The 23,063-nt window shown below is 38.7% G+C and overlaps 1 protein-coding gene across 7 annotated transcripts in view; it reads right to left on the reverse strand.

The window, feature by feature from the left end:
* CDC14A (cell division cycle 14A) overlaps nt 1-23,063 on the reverse strand; it is a 187,506-nt gene that overhangs the window by 102,996 nt on the left and 61,447 nt on the right. For all 7 annotated transcript variants that reach the window (XM_078451616.2, XM_078451613.2, XM_078451617.2 and 4 more), the window contains exons 5-6: nt 20,119-20,198; nt 2,552-2,618 (exon numbers count right to left, since the gene is read on the reverse strand). In XM_078451616.2, the coding sequence (XP_078307742.1) occupies nt 2,552-2,618; nt 20,119-20,198 (147 nt within the window). The remainder of the gene's footprint in view (nt 1-2,551; nt 2,619-20,118; nt 20,199-23,063) is intronic.

Genomic DNA, 23,063 nt, shown 5'->3' on the forward strand with positions numbered 1-23,063 from the left:
AATGAGATACTTAGCAAAAAGGGCATTTTTACTCAATAGGCCCTTATTTGTCCCTGCTTTGAGAGAATTTGTTTTACAGTAATAGTTTCTGACAGAGTACAAGTGTACTAGACTGCTCGTACACTTTAGAGGAAGAGCTGATATTTTTAACAACACAAAGAAAACGTGCATTACTCCTTTTCAAAACGATCCAGCTTGCTCAGATATAATATTTTGAAGAGGACAGAGTCTCTTCTTTTATGTCATGAAGCTATACAAATTATAATAGAGTACAAACCCACAGTCGCTTTTAAAAATTATGTATTCAAGTCATTAAAAATAGGAGAAACTGTTAAGCCAAGCTGTGGTGCATCTGTATTTGAAAATATTTTACAGACCAGTGTTTTCCAAAATGCAGAGCATGGACCACCTGCAGCAGAAGCACTGACGGTAATTTAGATCTAAAATACCAATTCCTAAACCCCATGCCAGAACTATTAAATGTGATGCTTTAGGGGTAGGACCAGTATTTTAACATGCCTTCTAGGTGATTCTTACACACGATAAGGTCTGACAACACTGTTTTGTCGACCCCTACCGTTAAGAGCAAAACAAGTTGTTTACATTATTTCATCTTTAAACAAAGCAACTCAGTCGATTCCAGTGAAAGCAGTGAGAAGAGTAAACCCTGAGCTGTAACCTTCCTTCCTTTCTCTTCATTTAAAGTGTGTGTTTGTTTATGTTTCTGTGTATAGTTCACACACATATGAACTATGCGTGTGATGATGCCCATACAACAAAATCACAAAGATATGCTTCCTAAGAAGGTAAAACTGCAGCTGTAAACTGTCTGCACTCTTAGGGGGCATGGTACTCATTGCCAAAAAAATTGCCCAGACCATGATGGCTTGTATAAGAGAGTGTGCAGGGGGACAATGTGTCTCAGTCGCTTAAAGACATGTTGAACACTCTTATCAGGTCTTTCTAAAATCTCATCTACATTCAGGTAATATTAACCCAAACATTTGATGAAACAAGAAATTTACAGAAGATGTTTTTCATGAACAAAGTACAGCTTCCCTCTATAACAGGAAGGATGTCATAAATTTCTATATTGAGTTACCAAGTTACCATAACAGGTGGGGATATTCCAGGGTGAACTCTTTCTGAACTTCATAAATTTATAAAAGAAACAGCCTGTACCAGATGGCAGAATAGGCGAAATAATAATAACAATAAAAATAACAACAATAACAATAAACAAATTACTTTCTTTCCCTCAGGCATATTTTTTAAATGCTATAATTAGGGTTCTTAACTTGTGTTACTAGAAGTCTATGTTGGTGACATTATTTGTGGGGTGGGCTAGAGTATTTTGACAGTTTTTAAGTGAAAAGAAAAATATTTGAAAACTATTTTAAAGTCTTACAGAGTTTAAATTCATTTTTAAATGAAGTATCAAAGTCAAAAAACATACATAAAACAACAAGGATATTTATCATACCAATTTTCTCAACTCAAAATGTAGCAATTATATTATTATATTATATTATATCATATTATATTACATTATGGTAGAGAAAAGAAACTGGAACAAGAATCACTGCCGATAGTGTGTTTACAGTCCTTGCCAATGGATTCTGCAACATGTACATTCCTGACTGATAAATCATGGCTGTATGTTCAAGATGGAATGATGCACTTTGAACCTTCATTCGAATTCACACTATAACGTGCATGACTTCTCAGTAAATTAGTGTTTCTAGAACACATTCTTAAAATTCTCAAAAATATTTTAGATTAACTTCTCCATTATATATATGAATAACTAAATAACTATGCCTCTAAACTATACATACAGTGCATCAAATCACCCAGGGGGATTGTTCAAACAGACTGCAGGGCCCCACTACCACAGTTTATGGTTCAATCAGTCTTGGATGGGACCGAGAATTTCATCTCTAACAAGTCCCACGCTTTGACAAACCACTGATTCATAACATACCCTTGATATGGTAGGGAAATCTGAGTAAGAATTAGCCCTGCTAAGAACTCCCTGTGGCTCTGAAACTGACTTCACCTCTCTGGGGTTGTTTCCTCATCTATAAAGATGAGATAATATCTGGCCTACTTACTACTTCACAGAGGTGTAATAATATCCAGGTAGGAAACCAACATGGAAATGTTCTCCACACTGACAGAGGTGTGGGTTGGCTTCCTGCCTCTCCCACACCAAGCTCTAGCTTGATAAGGAAGCTGAACCAGTGACAAAGCAATGTCACAGGCAGAGCAGCAGATAGGAGTGATCCATCTGCCAGGGAAAAGAAATAATTTAAATGAGAAAGGGAAATCCCTTCTACCTCAATAAGGAGTTACAGAGTTACCCACAGACACCCCTTCAATTTGTCCAACAATCTATATTTTACAGATCAATCATTGTTCAAGAAGTGGAAAGCCTTCTGCTTACTGCCTGTCCTCTCTTCTCTCCAATGAAAAACAAGAATATTGACATTATTCCTTTCTCGTATTTTGAAACTACTGTGTCAACTACAGTAAGGAGAATTATTATTACCTTTCTGATTCCCTGCAAACAGTCGAGGATGGTGAGATTGTAAGTGCAATTTCCAAAGGAAGCATCCCTATAAATACACACACACACACACACAAAAACAAAACAAAAAAACAATACTAAAAATGTACATTCAGAATATTCAAATAAGACAATACCAAAGACAATTGAAGATATGCTTGTTTGGCTTCACAGCTGTCAACATGGTAAATTTATGCAACACATCAGGTACTACTTGTTAACTACTCTTACATCTTAACTGAAGCATTTCTGAAACTGCTTTAATCCAATAGCCATAATTAATAAGAAAAGCAAATTCAAGAGCCTGAGTTCACAAGTCAGATTGCCTTCATTCAAGTTCCAACTCTGCCACATACTGGCTGGGACCTTGAACAACTTATTTTACTTCTGTGAGTCTCGGTTTCCCATCTCTGAAATGATGTTACTGATGGTATTTACCATTTACAGGATTATTGTCAGATTACATTTAATAAGTGGAAGTCCTGGAGCGCCTGGGTGGCTCAGTTGGTTAAGTTGTCAAGTCTTGATTTCGGGTCATGTCATGACCTCATGGTGTGTGGGGTCGAGCCCCACACTGGGCTCTGCACTGACAGCACAGAGCCTGCTTGGGATTCTCTCTCTCCCTCTCTCTCTGTCCCTCCCCTGCTTGTTCTCTCTCTCTCAAAATAAATAAATAAACTTAAAAAAAAAGAAAAATAAATGGCAAGTCCTTCATATAAGAGCCTGGCACATAGGAAGCACCTAAGAAATATTATGGTTTTTCTTGGTATTATTAACAATGACCTGAACTGTTCCATTAAGTAAAAGATTTATAATCACCAATGGTATTCTCATAGAGGAACAACCACCTATCAGGAATATGGTAAATACAAGCATAAAAATGTAAGGAGGACAATGTAGGCAGGTCACCAGAAGCTAGCTGCTATTTTACTGGATTAAATGACACCCCTCCTATCTACCCTCCCCCCCAAAAAAACAAAAAACTATGGAAAAAGCAGTCATTCTTCCAAACAATCTCCTCTCAGGATCCAGGAGAACTTCTAATGCACCATGAAGTGTTGTATCAAAGGGAGTGGGAACCTACTGCACCGAAAATTGAGTACTTCATACTTTATTTAAGTTTTTAGAGCAACCTGCTTTAGGCAACATAAAACTGAAGTATCAAGTTCAGGTGAGGTTAAGCAAGAACTGGCACTGGAGCTTTAACACTAGCAATGTTCCAAGGTGTCCAAGGCAAGAAACTTGACCTCCAGGCTCTCAGTCTCCCTGCCCAGCCCCCAATGCTGACCTGAAGGAATAGAGCTGTCAGGCACCTGCCAATGACAAAGTCGAAGGCACCACACAAAGTTGGTTCAAGGGCAGCAGTAGGGAAGGTGCCAGAAGATGATGCTCCATGGGGAGAAAAGGACCTTTAAGTGTTTTAACATATAATTAACATAAAACTGAGTTTTATATCACAACCATCCAATGTAACTTGAACCTATGGCTGCTAAGTCATGAATTAAAATGAAGCTTCAATGTCACTGGATTTCAACATCCTGATAACCTAATATAAAAATAGGAAGTAAGCAAAGCAACTTAAAAGAAATGTTTAAGTTCTGAAGCTTCAAAGTTTTTTGTTTGCTGAAGCCTCGCTCAACAAGGGGCTTAAACCCATGACCCTGATATCAAGACCTGAGCTGCTTAATCGACTGAGCCACCCAGACACTCTTGAAACTTCAAAGTTAACCTATGTTAATAGGAAGGATTATTCTACATATGTAAATCTGATTTCAAGACATTTTTTTAATGCTATCTGAACTCATGGGTCAGTGCAAAGCAAAGTAGCCCCTTTTCCAAATATCATGTAAAGACAAACCATGTATTAAAAAGCAAATTTTAATGGACTAAACCAGAGAAAGGTATAGCTTGGGATCTAAGACAAAATAGCAGTTTATATAAAGAATCACATACTCCTTTGCAGGCACTTGTCTCTTTGGGTCAAGGTTTCAGAATCTTTCATGTGTCATGGACACCTTAGAAATCTGATGAAGCTTGTGAACCCCTCTTCTCAGAATGATGTTTTTAAATGAATAAAATAAAATATATATGAATAACAGAAGACTAATTCAATTAAATTTATCAAAATATTTAAAAAATAATTTATAAGACCATATTTAATTATTTACTGTTTTATTAATATGTAACAAGACCTAGTAGGTCTAGTGATGACTATAATTTTGAAGAAGGAATGAACATAAATAATAAGAGATATGAAATATATAAGATGCATGTAAAAATTATAATGGGATATAAAAATGTCTGTAATTTCTATTGTGACATTCATATTGCTAATACTACTATAGTTTATTTCCAACATTTATAATTGAATATAATTAAGATAAGTGAAAACAAAGACACTTTTTGTCATCCAAACTCAGTGACTCTCTGAACTATCTCTGCAGACCCAAGATTAAAAATTACTACTTCAATAAAGAAAAAATAAAACAAAAACAAAAACTTTCTTATTTAAAATAGTAAAACAATTTTAAGAACTGGAGGTACTCTTATTCTCTGAAGTATATTTTCCCATGCCTAGACTCACCTAAATGAATTCACACAGATAAGTCATAGAAATGCTCCAGACCCAGTCTTTCTGACTGTCTGCAAAATTTGGTGAGACTATCATGATATCTCTTGGCCTATCACAGCCACAAGTTTTACCAGTGACTGAAAAGAGACCTCTGGTGACCTGGTGATCAAATCTATAGACCTGAGAGAGGAAGACGAGTTAACATGCCATGTGACAGAATTAGGATATAAAGCAGTCACAGCAGGATGGAAAGACAGGTAGAAATTTACAGCTTGAAATATAAGGGATACGATAAAATTAGGTCACATTCTCAGAACTGGGGAGAGGAGATGACACACCAAAGGACATTACACCCATTCCTCAGGAGAATTAATCCTCATGACAGCCACACAAGGACAAATAGCTTCCCAAACCTGCCTCCACACTGAGCAGGAGAAATGGCTTATTAGTGGAACCTGACTCCTACTTAGACAAAGGAGAGCAGCTATAAAAGTGAACAGACACAAAAACATGTTATATGTTCTCTGGGGGGAAAAAGTGAGAGAAAGAGAAGGTAGAGATGGCAGACTGAACACATGTATCTACCAAATCCACACTAAAAAGAGAATTTTGAAAGGCTTTTTAAGAAAGAAATCCAACAAGCTCAGGGAGAATAAGAGAGCAGAAGATAGCAATAAAATTGTGAAAGCTGGAAATCAGAGGAGTGGTAGTAAATTAGAAAACCAAGAAAAGGGGGGCACCTGGGTGGCTCAGTCGGTTAAGTGTCCGACTTCAGCTCAGGTCATGATCTCACGGTCTGTGAGTTCGAGCCCCGCATCAGGTTCTGTGCTGACACCTCAGAGCCTGGAGCCTGTTTCGGATTCTGTATCTCCCTCTCTCTCTGACCCTCCCCCATTCATGCTCTGTCTCTCTCTGTCTCAAAAATAAATAAATGTTAAAAAAAAAATTAAAAAAAAAAAAAAAAGAAAACCAAGAAAAGGGAATATTAAGGTGACAAAGCCAGAGAATCCACCTAATTAATACTAGAAACGTCCCATAAGGCTCAGGAATTGGCAGCACTGGGTTCTTCTGGAGATAGAATGAAGGAAGTGACTGACATAAGATTGAAAGTCCACTTAAGAAGCTGAGAGATTTTATTCTATAAAAGAAACATTATCTCCCATGTTACAAATCAATCTTCCCTGCTTCCCTTCCCTTCCCTCAACCACCCAATACAGTCAGAAGCATCTAAGAATGATTGGCCCTGGAAGGCAGCAAGATACCTGCCCCATACTACGTTCAAGTTTGAATTGGAGGATTGCTTCAGGATTCTTTTTCACCTATTTTTTTCTAAGAAATGGAGATGGAGGTTAGGAAAATACCAGGCTCCGTTAACTACAGAAGTCCCTTTGAGTCTGAAACTGTATCATTATTCAACACAACTGATGATCACTTTCTTCTCCAGGTATCTCCTCTGGGTCCTTCCCAACAGAATTTAAACACTTTCAGGTCTCTACCATCTTTAAAAGAAAAAAAAAAAAAAAAAAAACTGTCCCAAACTTTCTTGACTCGACATCTCCCTTCAACCACCACCCTCTCTTGAGACTCCTCTTTAAAACAAGACTTCTTCAGGGGCGCCTGGGTGGCTGAGTCGGTTGAGCATCCGACATTGGCTCAGGTCATGATCTCGCAAGTCATGAGTTCAAACCCCGTGTCGGGCTCTGTGCTGACAGTTCAGAGCCTGGAGCCTGCTTCCAATTCTGTGTCTCCCTCTCTCTCTCTGCCCCTCCCCTGCTCATGCTCTGTCCCCTGCTGTCTCTTAAAAAGTAAAATAAAACGTTAAAAAAAAATTTTAAAACAAGACTTCTCTGAAGAATTACTTCTCCCCCTGCTCCATTTTCCCTCCTCTCACATCTTAACACCCTCTGATCTGTTTCCACCCTCGTCCACACCACAAACATGTCACACTAAAGTTACCAATTATCTTCATATTGCTACGCCTAGGAGGCTTTGTTTTTAATAGAGATAAAATTCACAATTTATCCTTTTTAAAGTGTACAAGTCAGTAATTTCTTTTAGTATATTCACAATTCCTATTACCACTAATTCCAAAAGAGCTATAGCCCCCGAAAAAGAAATTCGGTGCCCATTTACAGTGACTGTTCACTTTCCCTCCCCACTTACTGGCAATCAGTAATCTACTTTCTGTCTCTCTGGATCTGCTTCTTCTAAACCCAGGGAACATTTCCCAAGCATCATTTTACTGAATTTGTCAGCAATAATAATACTCCTTTGAATACTGCTTTCGCTGGCTTCCTGGATTTTTCTTCTACATCTCCACACACTGCTACTACCCAATCTCCCTGGCAAAGCCATCCTTCTACTCCAAATCCTTAAAAGTTAGAGCTTCTCAAGGTTGAATCCCAGACTCAAATTCTTCTCACTCCATGCTCTCTCCCTAGTCCAGGACAAGTTCCCATGTATCAGCATCACCTGGATGGTTCCTTAAACTCAGAATGCTGGACCCCACCAGAAATCCTGATCCAATGGGGGCAGAACCTGAAAATCTGCATTTCTAACAGGTTTCCAGGAGGGTACTGATGAAGCTGGTAGAAAGGAGCACATTTTGAGAACTGCCCTACACAATCTAATCCATATAAACTGCCATCAATCTACCAGTGACCCTCAAATTTCTGTCTCTAGCACAAACTCCTTAAAACTGCAAAACAGGGGCACCTGGGGTGGCTCAGTGGGTTGAGCATCCGACTCTTGATTTCAGCTCAGGTCAAGATCTCAAGGTTCGTGGGAACCTCCCTCTCTCTGCCCCTCCCCCACTTGCTCTAACTCTCTCTCTCTGTCTCTCTAAATAAATAAATATATATATTTTTAACCACATACATGACCTTCTCATTTGGGTGTCTTAAGGCATCTCACATTCATTGTGAAAGAAGACCCTCTTGCAGCTGCCCCCCCAAAACAACAATGATAATCCAGTCCTCCAGCGCTATCCCGTAAAAGACGCAGCTTCCACAACCCCTCACGCTAGAACTCAGACGTCCCTGCATCTCTCATTCCCCTTACCCTGTCCACCACAGTGTCCCACTACCTTTCCCTCTTAACTGCCTGCACTGACTTCTCTCTGATACCCCGCCCCCGCCACCTCTCGGGTGGACTCCCGCAACAGCTTTTCCACCCCCCCCCACCTCTCCTTGCTAATCAGTCTTCTAGCAGCAACCAGAGTGATATCTGTTTTAAAGCACATCAGATCCAGTCACTCTTCGACTATAACCCTTCACTGACTTCCGTTGTTCTCACAGGAAAGTTCAAAATGTCAACGAATGTATCCTGGTGGTATCTGGCCCTGCCTGCATAGGCCTCCTCATTTTATGCTCCTCTACAATCTGCCCATCACACCTTGTCTGAGGTCCTCCGAGAGGGCTCTCTGATCTCACCACAGGACCTTTGCTCCTGCTGGTCACATGTCTCCTGCTGCCTTTTGCCTAAGTTACCTTACCTGTCCTTCAGATCCCAACTCAAAGATCAAAGTCTCCAGGGAAAAACCTCAACCCCACCCTGGCTAGAGCAGGTCCCCAACTTTTTTTTTATTGTACTTAATCAACTATAGTTTGACATATTGTGGCATGCTTATTTGATTCTCTGCCTCTCTCTGTAGCAGCCTCAAAGAAGACAGGATCTATACATTTTTTACTTACCCTTCTCTCCCTAGTACCTAACATACTGCTTAGCACAAAATAGAGATATTGAATAAACATTTCAGTTAAGTAAAGGAGCTTGTTAAGTGATATTAAACACACTTTTATTTTAACCCAGACACTTTAGAGAGACTATAAAGAGCTTTTACTTACATCACTACACTAATGTGATATAAAGTTTTAAACTCCCACAGTTTTTATCGCAACTACAGCTCCCAATTGTTTACATAACTCCCAGTTTGCTTTTTCACTCATTTATCAATGTATTCATTCACTCATTCATTCATTCATTCATTCACTCATTCATTCATATTTATTGAGCCAAATATTTACTGAGTTGAATAAGAGGACCTATATTGTTCGTTACCTCTCCCACAAAGGACCACTGAAATCCACAGACTTCAACTGTGGGAAAAAGTATGCACACCCAATGCTGTCTGGGGACACCACAGCTCTTACCTTTATCTGTCATGATAGTTTTACCATGCATTGCATTAACTCCCTTAAATAGGTAAACACCATGCTGCTCTTCATTCAGAGAGAAGTTCATATCCCAACACCCAGGGTTTCTAATCACTCATCTCTGCTGAAGAAGAAATCCTACATCCCTCCCCAATATGGAAGACTAAGGTTACAGACAACAGTTGTCTAGACACATCCAAATACAAATTTAACCCAACCTCATGCTAGACCATCTAAACTCCATCCATCGCAACAACTCTCTTTGTAAGTGTGACGTCCAGCATAGTAGCCAAATGAACCATGAAAGTATTATGAAATGATTATAAAAATCCACTAACTATGACCTTGGGAGTGGCTGGCAGTCAACAAATATTTGTTGAACGAAAAACTAAATGACTGAATATTTGAATAGATGAAGCAACTGGAACTTTATTATGTTTTTGTATTTATTTTCCAGAGAAGCAATAGAAGAAACATTAAATTTAAGAAAACTAGAACCACCATCCACAATGAGATAAAAAGAGAAAGTGCTGAATCCCACTATTGTCATAGAGCATAGGCTCCCACCAAGTGATTACTGAATATTCAAGAATTTTCAGAACCCAAATTAGCATTGGTGGCTGTATTTACACCACAGAAATCAACAAACCCTTTTTACTTACAGAGCCTGTTTACCAATATACCACTGCTTGTAGCCTAAGAATCTAGACATCACTGTGAAAGAAGCAACCTTATAAATGTTAATAATGAGGAGCCAAAACGGGAGATGAAAGAACATATTCACACAAAGCAATAAGAAGGCATTTCCGGTAATGAAGCTGTTGGAAATGAAGAAAGAATAAAGAACAGAGTCACAGGGTTTAAAATGTAGAGACTACAGGGGCACCTGGGTGGTTCTGCCGAAGCGTCTGACTTCAGCTCAGGTCATGATCTGGTGGTTCATGGGTATGAATCCCATGTTGGGCTCTGTGCTGACAGCTCAGTGCCTAGAGCCTGTTTCGGATTCTGTGTCTCCCTCTCTCTCTGCCCGTCCCCCATTCACACTCTGTCTCTCTCTGTCTCAAAAATAAACAAACATTAAATAAATAAATAAATAAATAAATAAATAAATAAATAAATAAAATGTAGAGACTACACTGAAGAATACAAAAGAGCTGACAGAAGAAATATTGGGGATGGTTATGATCTACGTATGTTTTAATTCCATGATTCTCTGTGAGTTCTCTGGATAACAAATAGTTAGGAGGTATGCCAATATCTTCAGAGCAATGGGTTGGAAACCATCTCAAAGATTCATCTAAGCACCTTCCAAGCACTGACCTAAATCCAACTACACAACCGCACAAGAACATGAGCTTCTTTTAAAAAAAAAAAAATTTTTTTAACGGTTATTTATTTTTGAGACAGAGAGAGACAGAGCATGAATGGGGGAGGGTCAGAGAGAGAGGGAGACACAGAATCTGAAACAGGCCCCGGGCTCTGAGCTGTCAGCACAGAGCCCGACACGGGGCTCAAACTCACAGTCTGTGAGATCATGACCCGAGCTGAAGTCGGACGCTCAACTGACTGAGCTACCCAGGCGCCCCAAGAACATGAGCTTCTTAAGGACCGGTAATGTGTCCTTTATGTCTGCATGCCCAGAGTCTAGCACAGTGTTGGGTCCATTAATGTTTTAGACGTCAAATGAATGAATAAATGATCACTACCAGGAAATCATTCATCTTATATCTGAACAACTCTAGTGGCTGGGAACAACTGACCCAACAAAACAAAAATTATATAAAACAATTTTGAATCATAAACTATGTACAATAATGAAAATTCAATCTAGGTCATTGCTGTCCAACAGAAATATGATGCTGTCCACAAAAGAGAACCAAAATTATAATTTTAACTTTGTTCAAAACCATATTTAAAAAAGTAAAAAGAAACAAGTGAAATCAACTAGTAACACATTTTCTTAATCACCATAATTATAAAGAAGACATTTTACATTTTTTATACCAAATCTTCAAAATCCAATATATATCTTTAACTTACAGTCTCAGTTTGGACTAAACAAATTTCAAGTGCTCAAAAGCACACAAAGCTGCTAGCTACCATACTGGACAGTTCAGCTCTAGACTATATTGTATGGATACCTGGGAACTAGACAATGCACCAAAATATTCACATAATTATCCAAACTATACTTGACTTCCAGTCTCTGAACAAATCCATGACACATATGTACTAGCTCCAGAGAAAAGAAAGAGCTGATTGCTTGTATCACCTAGGCTACAAGATGAAAAGGTATTTGATGAGAATTCGTAGGGAGAACAGAGCCATCTCCCACTCAAAGAGCAAAATCAAATGACTTCATGGGGCAGCAAAATCAAAAGCTGAACACAACCAGTACCTAACAAACACAGAACACAGAATCTCCTGCTTTTCAGATTTAATGTAAGGCCATACAGTAATCCCTCTGTTCATCTAAAGAAACGGATATGTAAAAATTCATTTCTAAATCATGGCTTAAAAGGTTATATAAAGTCAGCAGAATAGGATCTGTTTAGAACTAACAATAACGGGCACCAAAAAAACAGATCAAGCACTATGCTCTGGGCCTTTTATCAACATGTGAGTGCCACCCATTTAACTACATTAATTCTGCTTCACAGATAAAAATAATAGTAAATTGTCTTTAATCCAGGTATCGAAAAGAGCTTCATCTACAAGACATTCAACAAAATAACTATGTTCATTAATGTAAATGATTGCAATCTTTTTCTAAACCACCTTTATCACTGACTCTTCAGTAGAAAGTTTGGTAACACCGATCTGGGACCATAAAAATAAGAATAACAAAAAAGTTATCTGAACCAATTTTCACATTGAAGCACTGCCATGTTCTCAAAAACAGAATAGATGTAACTCACTTCCTTACATGTAGTTAGTGGGTTATAAAGACCCTGACAGTTGTTTCTGTTCTCAGATCCTATATAATGGTGCTTATTTACCACTATAACAAGAAAAATCTGATAAAGAGACTGCTTTTCATGGTAGTCCAAGTTACTCAACATGCCCTAGCTGTTGAAAATGGATTCAACAGTTTGTACTGGATAAGCCATCTACTTTTATCTATTTTCAACACTCAGGAAACTGGCACAACCTCAGTACTCAAAACTAATGCAGATCTTTCTCATCATACCAAGCATTAAAAACAAAGGTTTATTAAAGATCCATGAGGGCAGAAATAACCCCAAAGATCACCACTGAGAAGCAAAGAGGTAGCCGTCAGAAGGAAAAATTGAAAACGAAAATAAAATCTTTAAAAGGATAAAATAAATTTCGTTTCTATATTTTTGATACTCAAGAGAAAAACATGGTAAGGAAAACTTTCCCTTTGAAATACAAAGTTAATTGCTAAATACACTTTGACAAAAATCACAATATCATATTTAAGTTAACAAATATCTGGCTCAATGTTTCCTGTGAAGAGATAGATTTTATAATAACATCTAACATCTACCAGCACATGTTTACTTTGCTTTAGAAGAAAGAAGGCAGCCTAATGCCAAGTTCTAAGTGGTTGACCCCTTTGAGCCTTTGTTCAGAGACCTACAAGTTCTGGCATGCCCAGATGATCTAGAGTCATTGCTTCAGAGATTTCCCACTAAGACTCAGCCACATTAAGACACAGCTCAGCAACAGGGATATCACTAAGGGTCATCCCCAAAACACAACAAACCCCTCCCTTAATACAAACAGTACGGATTCATTTTAATGACAAATGTCATTAAAGGACTGCCTTTGGGAGGTTTGTGGGTCCTCTGGTAAGAAAGGTTTTCTAGTCTCACACGTGCTCTAAGAGAAAAGTTGTATGTTCCTGTTCATAGTAGATAAAATGCTATCATTTGACAAGCCATCTATTTCCAAGACTCTCAGGAAACAACATAAAAACAGTTCCACAAATGACAGCATATTATTCTAATCCCAAGAGATCCACTTTGTTCCACACAGGTGTGGATCAGGAAATGTGTCCTAAAATGTTTCAGAACACTGGTGCTGCCGGATAGGAACAGAAACTGCAGGGAGTGGGAAGGGATTCAGGATGAAGTACTTTGGAAGAGCTGGCGTTAAACTAAGTCAAACAGATCTATTACTCAGAGCCGTTCAGAATCTTTAAAATGAGAATGTGCTTTTCATTTTTTTATTTTAAGTTTATTTATTTTGAGAGAGAGAGTGAGCACATGAGCAGGGGAGGGCAGAGAGAAAGGGAAAAAGAGAATCCCAAGCAGGCTCCTCACCATCATCATGGAGGCCAAGGTGGGGCTCAAACTCACAAACTTCGAGATCATGGTCTGAGCAGAAACCAAGAGTCCTACGCTCAACTGAGTGAGCCACCTAGGTACCCCAAGAATGTGCTTTTTAAACCTCCAAGATGGAGAGTTCTAAACTTATTTGACCTTTGAATCTTTTTATTTGTTTATTTTTATTTTTATTTTGCCACAGCAGATCACATACAGCCATGTTTCTCAAACTTGGCAGCATACTGGAATTATGTAGAAAGTTTCTGAAAATCCCAATACCCAAACCTAATACCCCAGACCAATTATGTCAACATTTCCAGGAGTAGAACCAGGCACCAGTATTTTTTAAAACCTCTCAGACTTTTTAAAACCAAGCATAAGAACCAACATAACTTTGGGAAATACTACCTATAGGTCTAGCCTCTTCTCCAAGCTAAAATAAAATAGCTACACAAAAATGCATTCCTGGGCCTATCCAGGAAGAGACTTGCAAAAAACAAAAAAAAAAACAAAAAAAACAAAACAAAACCAAAATAGAAAAACTAAACTAATAGCTGGAGATGGAACATTCAACATTCAACCAGCTTTATTCCATTGGGTATCAGCAGAGCACCCTTACCTCAGCCTCACCTCTGTACCTAGTCAATGTTTGTCATGTCATGCTTTCTGTATTTGTCTTCAAAACTGGGACTCTGGATGTTCTTTATTGTCTGTACTGTTTCACTCCCCACTTAATATTATATGTCATAGAAAACTTGACTTTAGCAGATTTATGAATCATCATCGATACTAAAAAAACTTACCAAACTGACACATATGGATCAATAAACAAAGGAGTAAGGGTAAAACAAATTTAAAAGCACAAAAGAGATCAAAATGAAGAGTTGTGCAATTTCCATGTTTTGCAAGGCTTAGAGTTTTCACAAATACTGTTTTATGAACGTCAGAGAATGCAGATTTGAAAACCACAGCCACTGACTGCCAAGAAAACAATCTGAGAACTGCACTCAGAGTTGGTGGTCTCATGGGACCTTAGACAAGCACAATTAATATGAGTTTGTAGAACAATTGGTCAATAGTATAGACTATGAATCTGGTAGTACGCTGAAAGGAAAAGTACCTAAGAAGATTCACACCAGGCTTGCCAATTCAAACTCTGCTGACTCTGACCCTAGAACTGAAAGGCCCTTGTTCCCTGGAAGGCCAACTGCCAAGCCAACACTAAAGATGGATGGACTCAAAGAACTGAAGTAAGTGAAAAATACCCTCTTCCTCTAGTTTTCAGCCAACGTCACTCTTGACAAACACATTGGCTATCCTTAATACAAGCAAAAGTACATTTTTTGACACATTTACTTTACAATTAAATGGAACATCCTAATACTGACTTGCAAACAGTAACATCATAGCAAACACTCCTTGAGTGTCACAACAGCCAGAAATTCAACTATCTCTAAAGTCTACTATAATCAATGTAATCAAGACTAAGCAGTAAATGGGGATTCGGGTGAAGGTGGTCAAAGGTACAAACTTTCAGTTATAAAATAACTACTGAAGATGTAATGTACGACATGATGACTACAGTTAACACTGCTGTATGGTAGACTTAAAAGGTGCTAAGAGAATAGGTCCTAAAAGTTCTCCTCAAAAGGGGGAAAACTTTTTTTTGTAACTCTTTGACATGATGGATATTAACTAAATTTATTGTGATAATCATTTTTTTTTAATTTTTTTTTTTAACGTTTATTTATTTTTGAGACAGAGAGAGACAGAGCATGAACAGGGGAGGAGCAGACAGAGAGGGAGACACAGAATCTGAAACAGGCTCCAGGCTCTGAGCTGTCAGCACAGAGCCCGACGCGGGGCTCGAACTCACAGACCGTGAGATCATGACCTGAGCCGAAGTCAGACGCTTAACCGACCAAGCCACCCAGGCGCCCCTATTGTGATAATCATTGATGTCAATTACATCTCAATAAAACTGGGTGAAAAAAAAGAATAGGCAGTAAAGTTGCCCAACTCTTTTTATTTTTATTTCCCTCATCTTTACAGAATGTTTACCTAAGGTAATATAAATCTATAATCTACAGTTTTTTAAGATAAATCCAAAAGAAAAACCTCAGTCAGACAGTCCTTTCAGTTATAGTAATGTGCCTGTACTGCAAACATCATAATGTATAATATCCTGCCTAACCTACCATTATAAAAGACAAGCTAAGCCATGCAAATGAAATCACAGCACCTAAAATCAACACCTGGATTGTTATTTTCCAGTTTTCATCCTAACATGAAAAGGCAATCGTGGTGCCTACCTCTAACATCTCCTCCAATCCCCAGTTTCAGGTTTAAACCTCCTTCTTCAGTATTCCCATAGTACCTATCTCCTGAATTGAACAAAGCACGACAATTGTCTTACATACCTACACACTTACAAACTATGCACTGAGTTCCCCAGAACAAATACCTTGCTGTCCTTATCCTCCTAAGATCCATAAGACTATCACAGTGACTAGCACAGAAAAATCCATAAATAAATTAATGTATCTATTCCCTGGCACACAAATAAGAGCCCAATCCCAGTCCTCAAGAGAAGAGTCAGCCATATTTGGTGAAGAGTCACCCATGCAAACAAATAAATACAAGACATTTGGTTTAATTATGTATGTAGCAAATGTAATACACAAAATGCAATACACAAAATATAATGGGGAATTACAGGCAAAGGACCTACCAAGCCTCTCTAGAAAAATGAGGAAAGGCTTCACAGAAAAGATTGCTTAGATACATTTTTATTAAATGAATAAATCTTGAAGTAGAGCATTATTTAAGTTCACAGTAGCCTTAAAACTTCTTTATTAGAAAAACATTAAAAGTATAGAGCACAAATGGAAACAGGAATTTGATGGAGGGGCACATAAAGATACCAGCCATACTTTGACAAGCCTTCAAACTGGTCTTCATTTTTTAAAAACTTTAAATAATAAAGCAATTGCACTTAAATAGAAGTTCTTTCAAGGCTTCTTGTTTTTTATTTTTTTATTTTTTTATTTTATTTTTTTTTTTTAAGGCTTCTTGTTTTTTAAATAAAAGTGTTAAGGCAGGAGTAGATTAAAAAAAAAAAAAAATCTAGGGTGGGGCACCTGGGTGGCTCAGCCGGTTAAGCGCCAGGCTCTTGATTTCCACTCAGGTCATGATCTCACAGTCGTGGGATCAAACCCCATGTCTGACTTCATGCTGAATGTGGAGCCTGTTTGGGATTCTCACTCCCTCTCCCCCTGCTATTCTCTCTTGCTTTAAAAAAAAAAAAGTCTAGGGGCCCCTGGCTGGTTCAGCAGGAAGAACATGCTACTCTTAAGAGCATGCTACTCAGGGTCATGAGTTCAAGCTCTATGTTGGGTGTAGAGATTGCTTAAATAAATAAAAACTTTTTAAAAAAAGGTTTTTAAAAATCTAGACAATGAAGAGAAAATTATAATTTAGCAACAAACAGTGTAAGAAACCTAGTGGATGACAGAATCCAGATTACAAATAAAGGCCAAGGCAATGATGGCTGACCAGAACTGTAAGATGGTTGTTAACAATATTACATTAGCCTTAGTTGGCCTGAGGTAGAGACTAAAATCAACTCACATCTTATCTTGATTAGGAAAAAATTAAGCTTCTTCAGTCTAATTCCAGAAAACTATTCTGGAATAGTATTCTTTCAACTAAATTCTTTACTAAAATTTAAAAAAAATAGGAGGGGAGCGGACACCTAGCTGATTAAGTTGGAAGAGCAAGCAACTCTTGATCTTGGGGTCATGAGGTCAAGCCCCATGTTGGGTATAGAGATTACTTGAAAAAATAAGTAAATAACAATAATAATTTTAAAAATTAATGCTTTACTAAATCATAAATATACTACTTTGTGGTATTTTCTTTTTCAAATGTATGGTTTATGAAGAGTTTGGAGTTAGAAATAAACACAGCTTAATGTAAACACAACCCTTGATGTCTTGGGTTATCAGAAAGATACAACTTAGAGTGCAGGGCGCCTGGATGGCTCAGTCGGTTGAGCATCTGATTCTTCGTTTCAGCTCAGGTCATGATATCATGGTTCGTGTGCTCGAACCCCAAGTTGGGCTCTGTGCTGACAGCAAGGAGTCTGATTGGAATTCTCTTCTCTCTCCCTCTGTCTATCCCTCCATCACTTGTGTCCATGTGCTCGCTCTCTTTCTCTCTCGCTTCTCAAAATAAACAAATAAACGTTAAAAAAATGAAAGCTCAGTTTAAATGAGTCTGATCCTTTCCCATATCTCTGTCAGAATTAGTCTTGTCTTCTATTTTTGTACAGCCTAACTATTTGACAGTTAATTATGTGCCTAGAGGTCTGCCTGCCCCAACTAGAAGCTGTGATCATTAGGAAGAAATACTTCCTATTCATATTTATATCCTTGTGAAAAATCCTTATTTCTTATTAATAATAGTAACAGTACTAATAACAAGGAGAAAAACAAAAGCCAGGCATAATCATAAATGAATTACTTCATTTAATCCCCAGGATAGCCCTAAAGCCATTTTACAGAAAAGGAAACTGAGGCTCAGAGAGAATAAATAACTTGCTCAAGGTGCTTGTACTTACCACATGTAGTAAAAAGCAGAATGAGCCTTTAAACCCAGTGTCTCTGCCTCCAAGACATATATTCTTAACCGCTTTGTTTAAAACTTAGTAGAATGATTAATATTATTATTATTACCACAATGGACTGAATGTTAGTGTCCCCCCAAAATGCACATGTTGAAATCCTAATCCCCAAGGTGATGGTATTACGAGATGGGACTTTTGGGAGGTAATTAGGTCATGAGGGTGAAGCCCTCATGAAGGGGATTAGTGCCGTCATAAAGGGCACCCCAGAGATCGTTCTCACTCTCATTCTACCATGTGAGGATACAAGTTAGCAGTCTGCATCCCCAGAGAGGGCCCTCACCAGAACGTAACCACCCAGATCCCGCCTCCAGAACTGAGAAATACCTTTCTATTGTTTATAAGCCACCAAGTCCATGGCACTTTGTTACACCAGCCCAAACTGATTGAAATAATTATCTTTTTCTAAAAGTTAGGATTGTATTTTACAAAGGGCTTTCAAATTATAGAAGCCAGTAGAAGGGGAAGGCAAAAAACAAGCTTTGTCTCCATGCTAAAAAGCTCCTATACATAAACTGTCAGTTTTTATCTGTCCTTCAATCTAATTCGTTCATACTCTAGATCACTGGAGGACATTTTCCTCTCACTACTCTCCTCTGACTTCACTGAGACAGTCAAGCGGATCAAGAAGATCAAGCACATTAGGGCAATATCTCCCCCATTCCTCCTCCCCACCTTGGCACCCACCCTGTGCCTAATCAAGGCCCTCTCCTGTGGCCTGAGAAACAGAGGTGGGAGCCCCTTGGATCTTAAGGGATTTAGTATTGATTTATTCATTCAAATATTTACTAAGAGCCCTTTTAAGTGTCGGGCACCAGGACCTGCCCTCTGAGTTTACAGGAGAGTAAGGAAGTCAGACAAAGAGGCATCCTCAATCTTTGCTATTCCTTCCGTTCATTGTAATTGGTAATATGAGATTAGTAACAACAATAAGAAATGCATATGCTTGTAGGTTTGGACATACAAATAAGCAAAAAGGTAAAACTGTTAAAATCATTCATAATTCTATCAGAAATGACTGTTGTAGGAGTTTGGCTGTATGTTCCCTTCCATTTTTTAAACAGGCTCAAGTTTACCTGAAATTTTTAAAAGACCATCAGCTGATGGGGCACCTGGGTGGCTCACCTGATTAAGCATCTGACTCTTGGTTTCAGCTCAGGTCATAATCTCATAGTTCTGTGACTTCAAGCCCCACATTAGGCTCTGCACTGATCCTGTGGAACCCACTTGTGACTCCCTCTCCCTCTCTCTCTCTCTCTGTCTCTCTCTCTCTCTGCTCCTCCCCTGCTCACTCTCTCTCTCTCCCAAAATAAATAATAAACTTAAAAAAAATTAAAGACCTTCAGCTGATACTTAAAAAAATATTTCCCAACCCTGTAATGAGAGACAGCCTTCCTCAAGACATAGAAAGGGTTCAAGGAGAAAATTAATTCCTAAAAAGAAAAAGCTAGGGGTGCCTGGGTGGCTCAATTAGTTGAGCGTCCAACTTTGCATCAGGTCATGATTTCATATTCATGGGTTTGAGCCACACGTCAGACTCTGTGCTGACAGCTCAAAGCCTGGAGCCTGCGCTGAGTTCTGTGTCTCCCTCTCTCTCTGCCCCTCCCCACTCGTTCTCTCTCTCTCAAAATAAATTAACCCCAAAAAATATTTTTTAAAAAGCGATTTTATTCTTACTTAGATGGGGAGGGGGGGAACTCTACAAAAATAAAATAAAAACTAACATCTCTTTTATTCCATACAACATCATAGTCACAGTCTAAAGACAATTAAAAAACAGTAATCCAACTCTACAGCGGCAGCTGCCTAGCCAAGTGCCATTAGCCCAAGTCTCACAAGAGTTATACCTGAATGGAAGATAGGGGGGGTTTGAGCCAGATAGCAGTGCTCTGTAGGCTTCTTCTGGTGTCTTCTTTAAGTAGATTACCTAAGACAGAGAAATAGCAACATTTAGAACACCATCAAAGAATGATACGAAACTAATTTACTCACCAAATTTGCATTTCCCCTTTTCCACTCTGACAAACTGTCAGTCATGGTGACAATTAATGCTGACCTTTAAAAGATAGCAACTGAGCTGCCAAAATTTCTTTTCCAGCTTGAAGCTGAGCTGCAGCCTTTGGCTGAGGAATGGATAGAGCTTAGAGACAGACGGCAGATCCATAAAGAGGCCATCCAGGGCTGTTTACAAGGCGCATTGAACAGGCACAATGGCAGTGCTTTCCCTTTGGGGAGCAGAACAATTCTACTTCCATTATTGGACTGTGCACTGTCAGCACAATAAAATAAAGTACAGTAAAATAAAATCACAACGAAGCAGGTGAAAATGAATGCAGGTAAGAGCATTAGAAAACACACTGGCTGGACTGTTGATATCCAAGATACTTAAATCCCTCTGGTCCAGCATGATAAACTAATCTTAAAGAAACAAAAATGAGCTCTTAAAACCAGTAAACAACTTAATCAACATATTGACTGTATGATATGTGGCGGGCACTGTATCAGGTACTTCTGTTCTTGTAATAGAATTTACATTCTAATGAGACAAAGACAATAATTAACAAAAATAAATACCATCTGAGTTAAGTGCTCAAAAGGAAATAAACACGGTTCTGGAAAGAGAATAGAAAGGGGCTGCTTGAGAGGGGTGCCCGGGAGACATATAGGGTAAGATATGCAGGGGGAAACCCAGGGGAGAGCAGGGGAAAGGAAGAACGGCTTGCCAGGCAGTAGGAATCACAAGGGCCACCATCCTTGCAAGGGAAAGAGTGTGGTGAGTTGGACAAGGGATCAGCAGCGTGGCTAGAACATGGGAAGGAGAAGCAACTAGTGGCCAAATAGTGAAGAGCAATACAAAGCATTGGCAGACTTTGATTTTATTCTAAGTATAATGTAATATTTTAATTTGGGGCTGAGGGCATCAGTGCTTTTCCTCTATAGTTGGAATCAAATTTTATTCCTAAAAATCCTCTCCACCTAGAATTAATGGCATTATTTGAACACCCTGTACATTTCAACAAGAGGGGCAGTTCCTAAAAAGTAGGACTTTCCTCTTTACTTGCAAATTTTCTTTGAGTTTTGAGCTACCCCATTAGCAATATATTATGTGTATTTACTTATTAATAATTTCAGGACTAGAAAATACCTCAATTCTGTCTTCTCTAAAGAAAGGAAACTGGGGTGCCTGGACGGTTCAGTCAGTTGAGTATCCAACTCTTGATTTCAGCTCAGATCATGATCTCAGCATCATGGGATCAAGCCCCGCATCAGACTCCACACTGAGCATGGAGCCTGCTTAAGATTCTCTCTTTCTCTCCCTCTGCCCCTCTTCCCCACTCTCACTCTCTCTAAGTAAAAAATAAAAAATAAACAGAAAACTAAAATAAAAACATAAAAGATACTTCTAGCTTTAAAAAGAAAGCTCCATATTCATTTGGCAAGTAAACCTGGAGGTCTGATAAGGCACAAACCACCAAAGCAAATTGAACATGAAACAAAAAACAGCACAGAAAATGAAACCACTGTAAAAGAACGATCTAGATGTGAGTCACTGATTCTACAAATGGAGAATCAGAACTCTAGTTGCAGCTCAAATAATCATAAAAATCCATTTAAACCAAACGTAGCTTTAAAGACCAATATTAAAACAGGATTTTGCTGTGCCCTAATGGGCAGGTTATACCCTATAAATAGAGTTGGTTATAATGCACTGATTTCTCAAGCCTGAAGATGCAGCAGTATCGCAAAGTTGACTACTGCTGCTAAAAGGGAAAGCTGCGGTAAAAGCCTTCTGTGTTTGGATTACATAATTAAAGCTTATACAACAACCTTTGAAAAGCAAAAATACATTTCCCTCCTCAGGAGCAATTACATTAATTCCCTTTCATTTTGAGGCACCCATTCTGCAGGAGAGAGGCGACAGCCCACATGAAATACTTCTTTAGACTGGATACCCCACAGGGTACTCATCTTACCTGCATGACTTAGCACACATGACCCATGTTCTCACACTGTAAGATGAGAGTCTGTTTTTATTTTTATCCCAGTGCTCAATTATTAATAAGTGCAAAGTGAAACCCAGCAGAGGCCATCTAAATTCCAGGAAGATTCCAGGGGCAGGTAAATTCAGTGACCTTTTACAACCTGACAGTAGGTGAAATGTAATAAATGAGTGCATTACTGAATGCATGCAGGCTAGGGTCATTAAAACAACAAATTCTATTTAAAAAAAAAACCAAACATGTCATGGATTCTTATGCCAGATCTTCTTAGATATGTCTCCTATTAAAAGAGAAAGAGAGACAGACTAGGCCTGATTAAAGCTCAGAAGAAAAGGAACATTTACTAAGGGGTAATTGCTGAGGGGCAATTGCTGCTGAGGGGCGCCTGGGTGGCTCAGTCAGTTGAGCGTCCGACTTCAGCTCAGGTCACGATCTCGCAGTCCGTGAGTTCGAGACCCGCGTCAGGCTCTGGGCTGATGGCTTAGAGCCTGGGGCCTGCTTCCGATTTTGTGTCTCCCTCTCTCTCTGCCCCTCCCCCGTTCATGCTCTGTCTCTCTCTGTCTCAAAAATAAATAAATGTTAAAAAAAAAAAATTTAAAATTAAAACTAAGCCTTGCTGCTGAGAAATCTGAAGCACAGGAAGGTAAGGAACTTTCCAAACTCGCACTGCTGTTCTGTGATGGAGTTAGAATTCCAACACAGATCTGACTCCAAAGCCCAAAGTACTTCCATTCGCCACATATGCTTGAAAATATAAACACAGGCCACAGCAGCACAAATTGGGAAAAAAG

This window comes from Panthera onca, chromosome C1 (assembly GCF_046562875.1).
Source record: "Panthera onca isolate mPanOnc1 chromosome C1, mPanOnc1 haplotype 2, whole genome shotgun sequence".
Classification (NCBI taxonomy): domain Eukaryota; kingdom Metazoa; phylum Chordata; class Mammalia; order Carnivora; family Felidae; genus Panthera; species Panthera onca.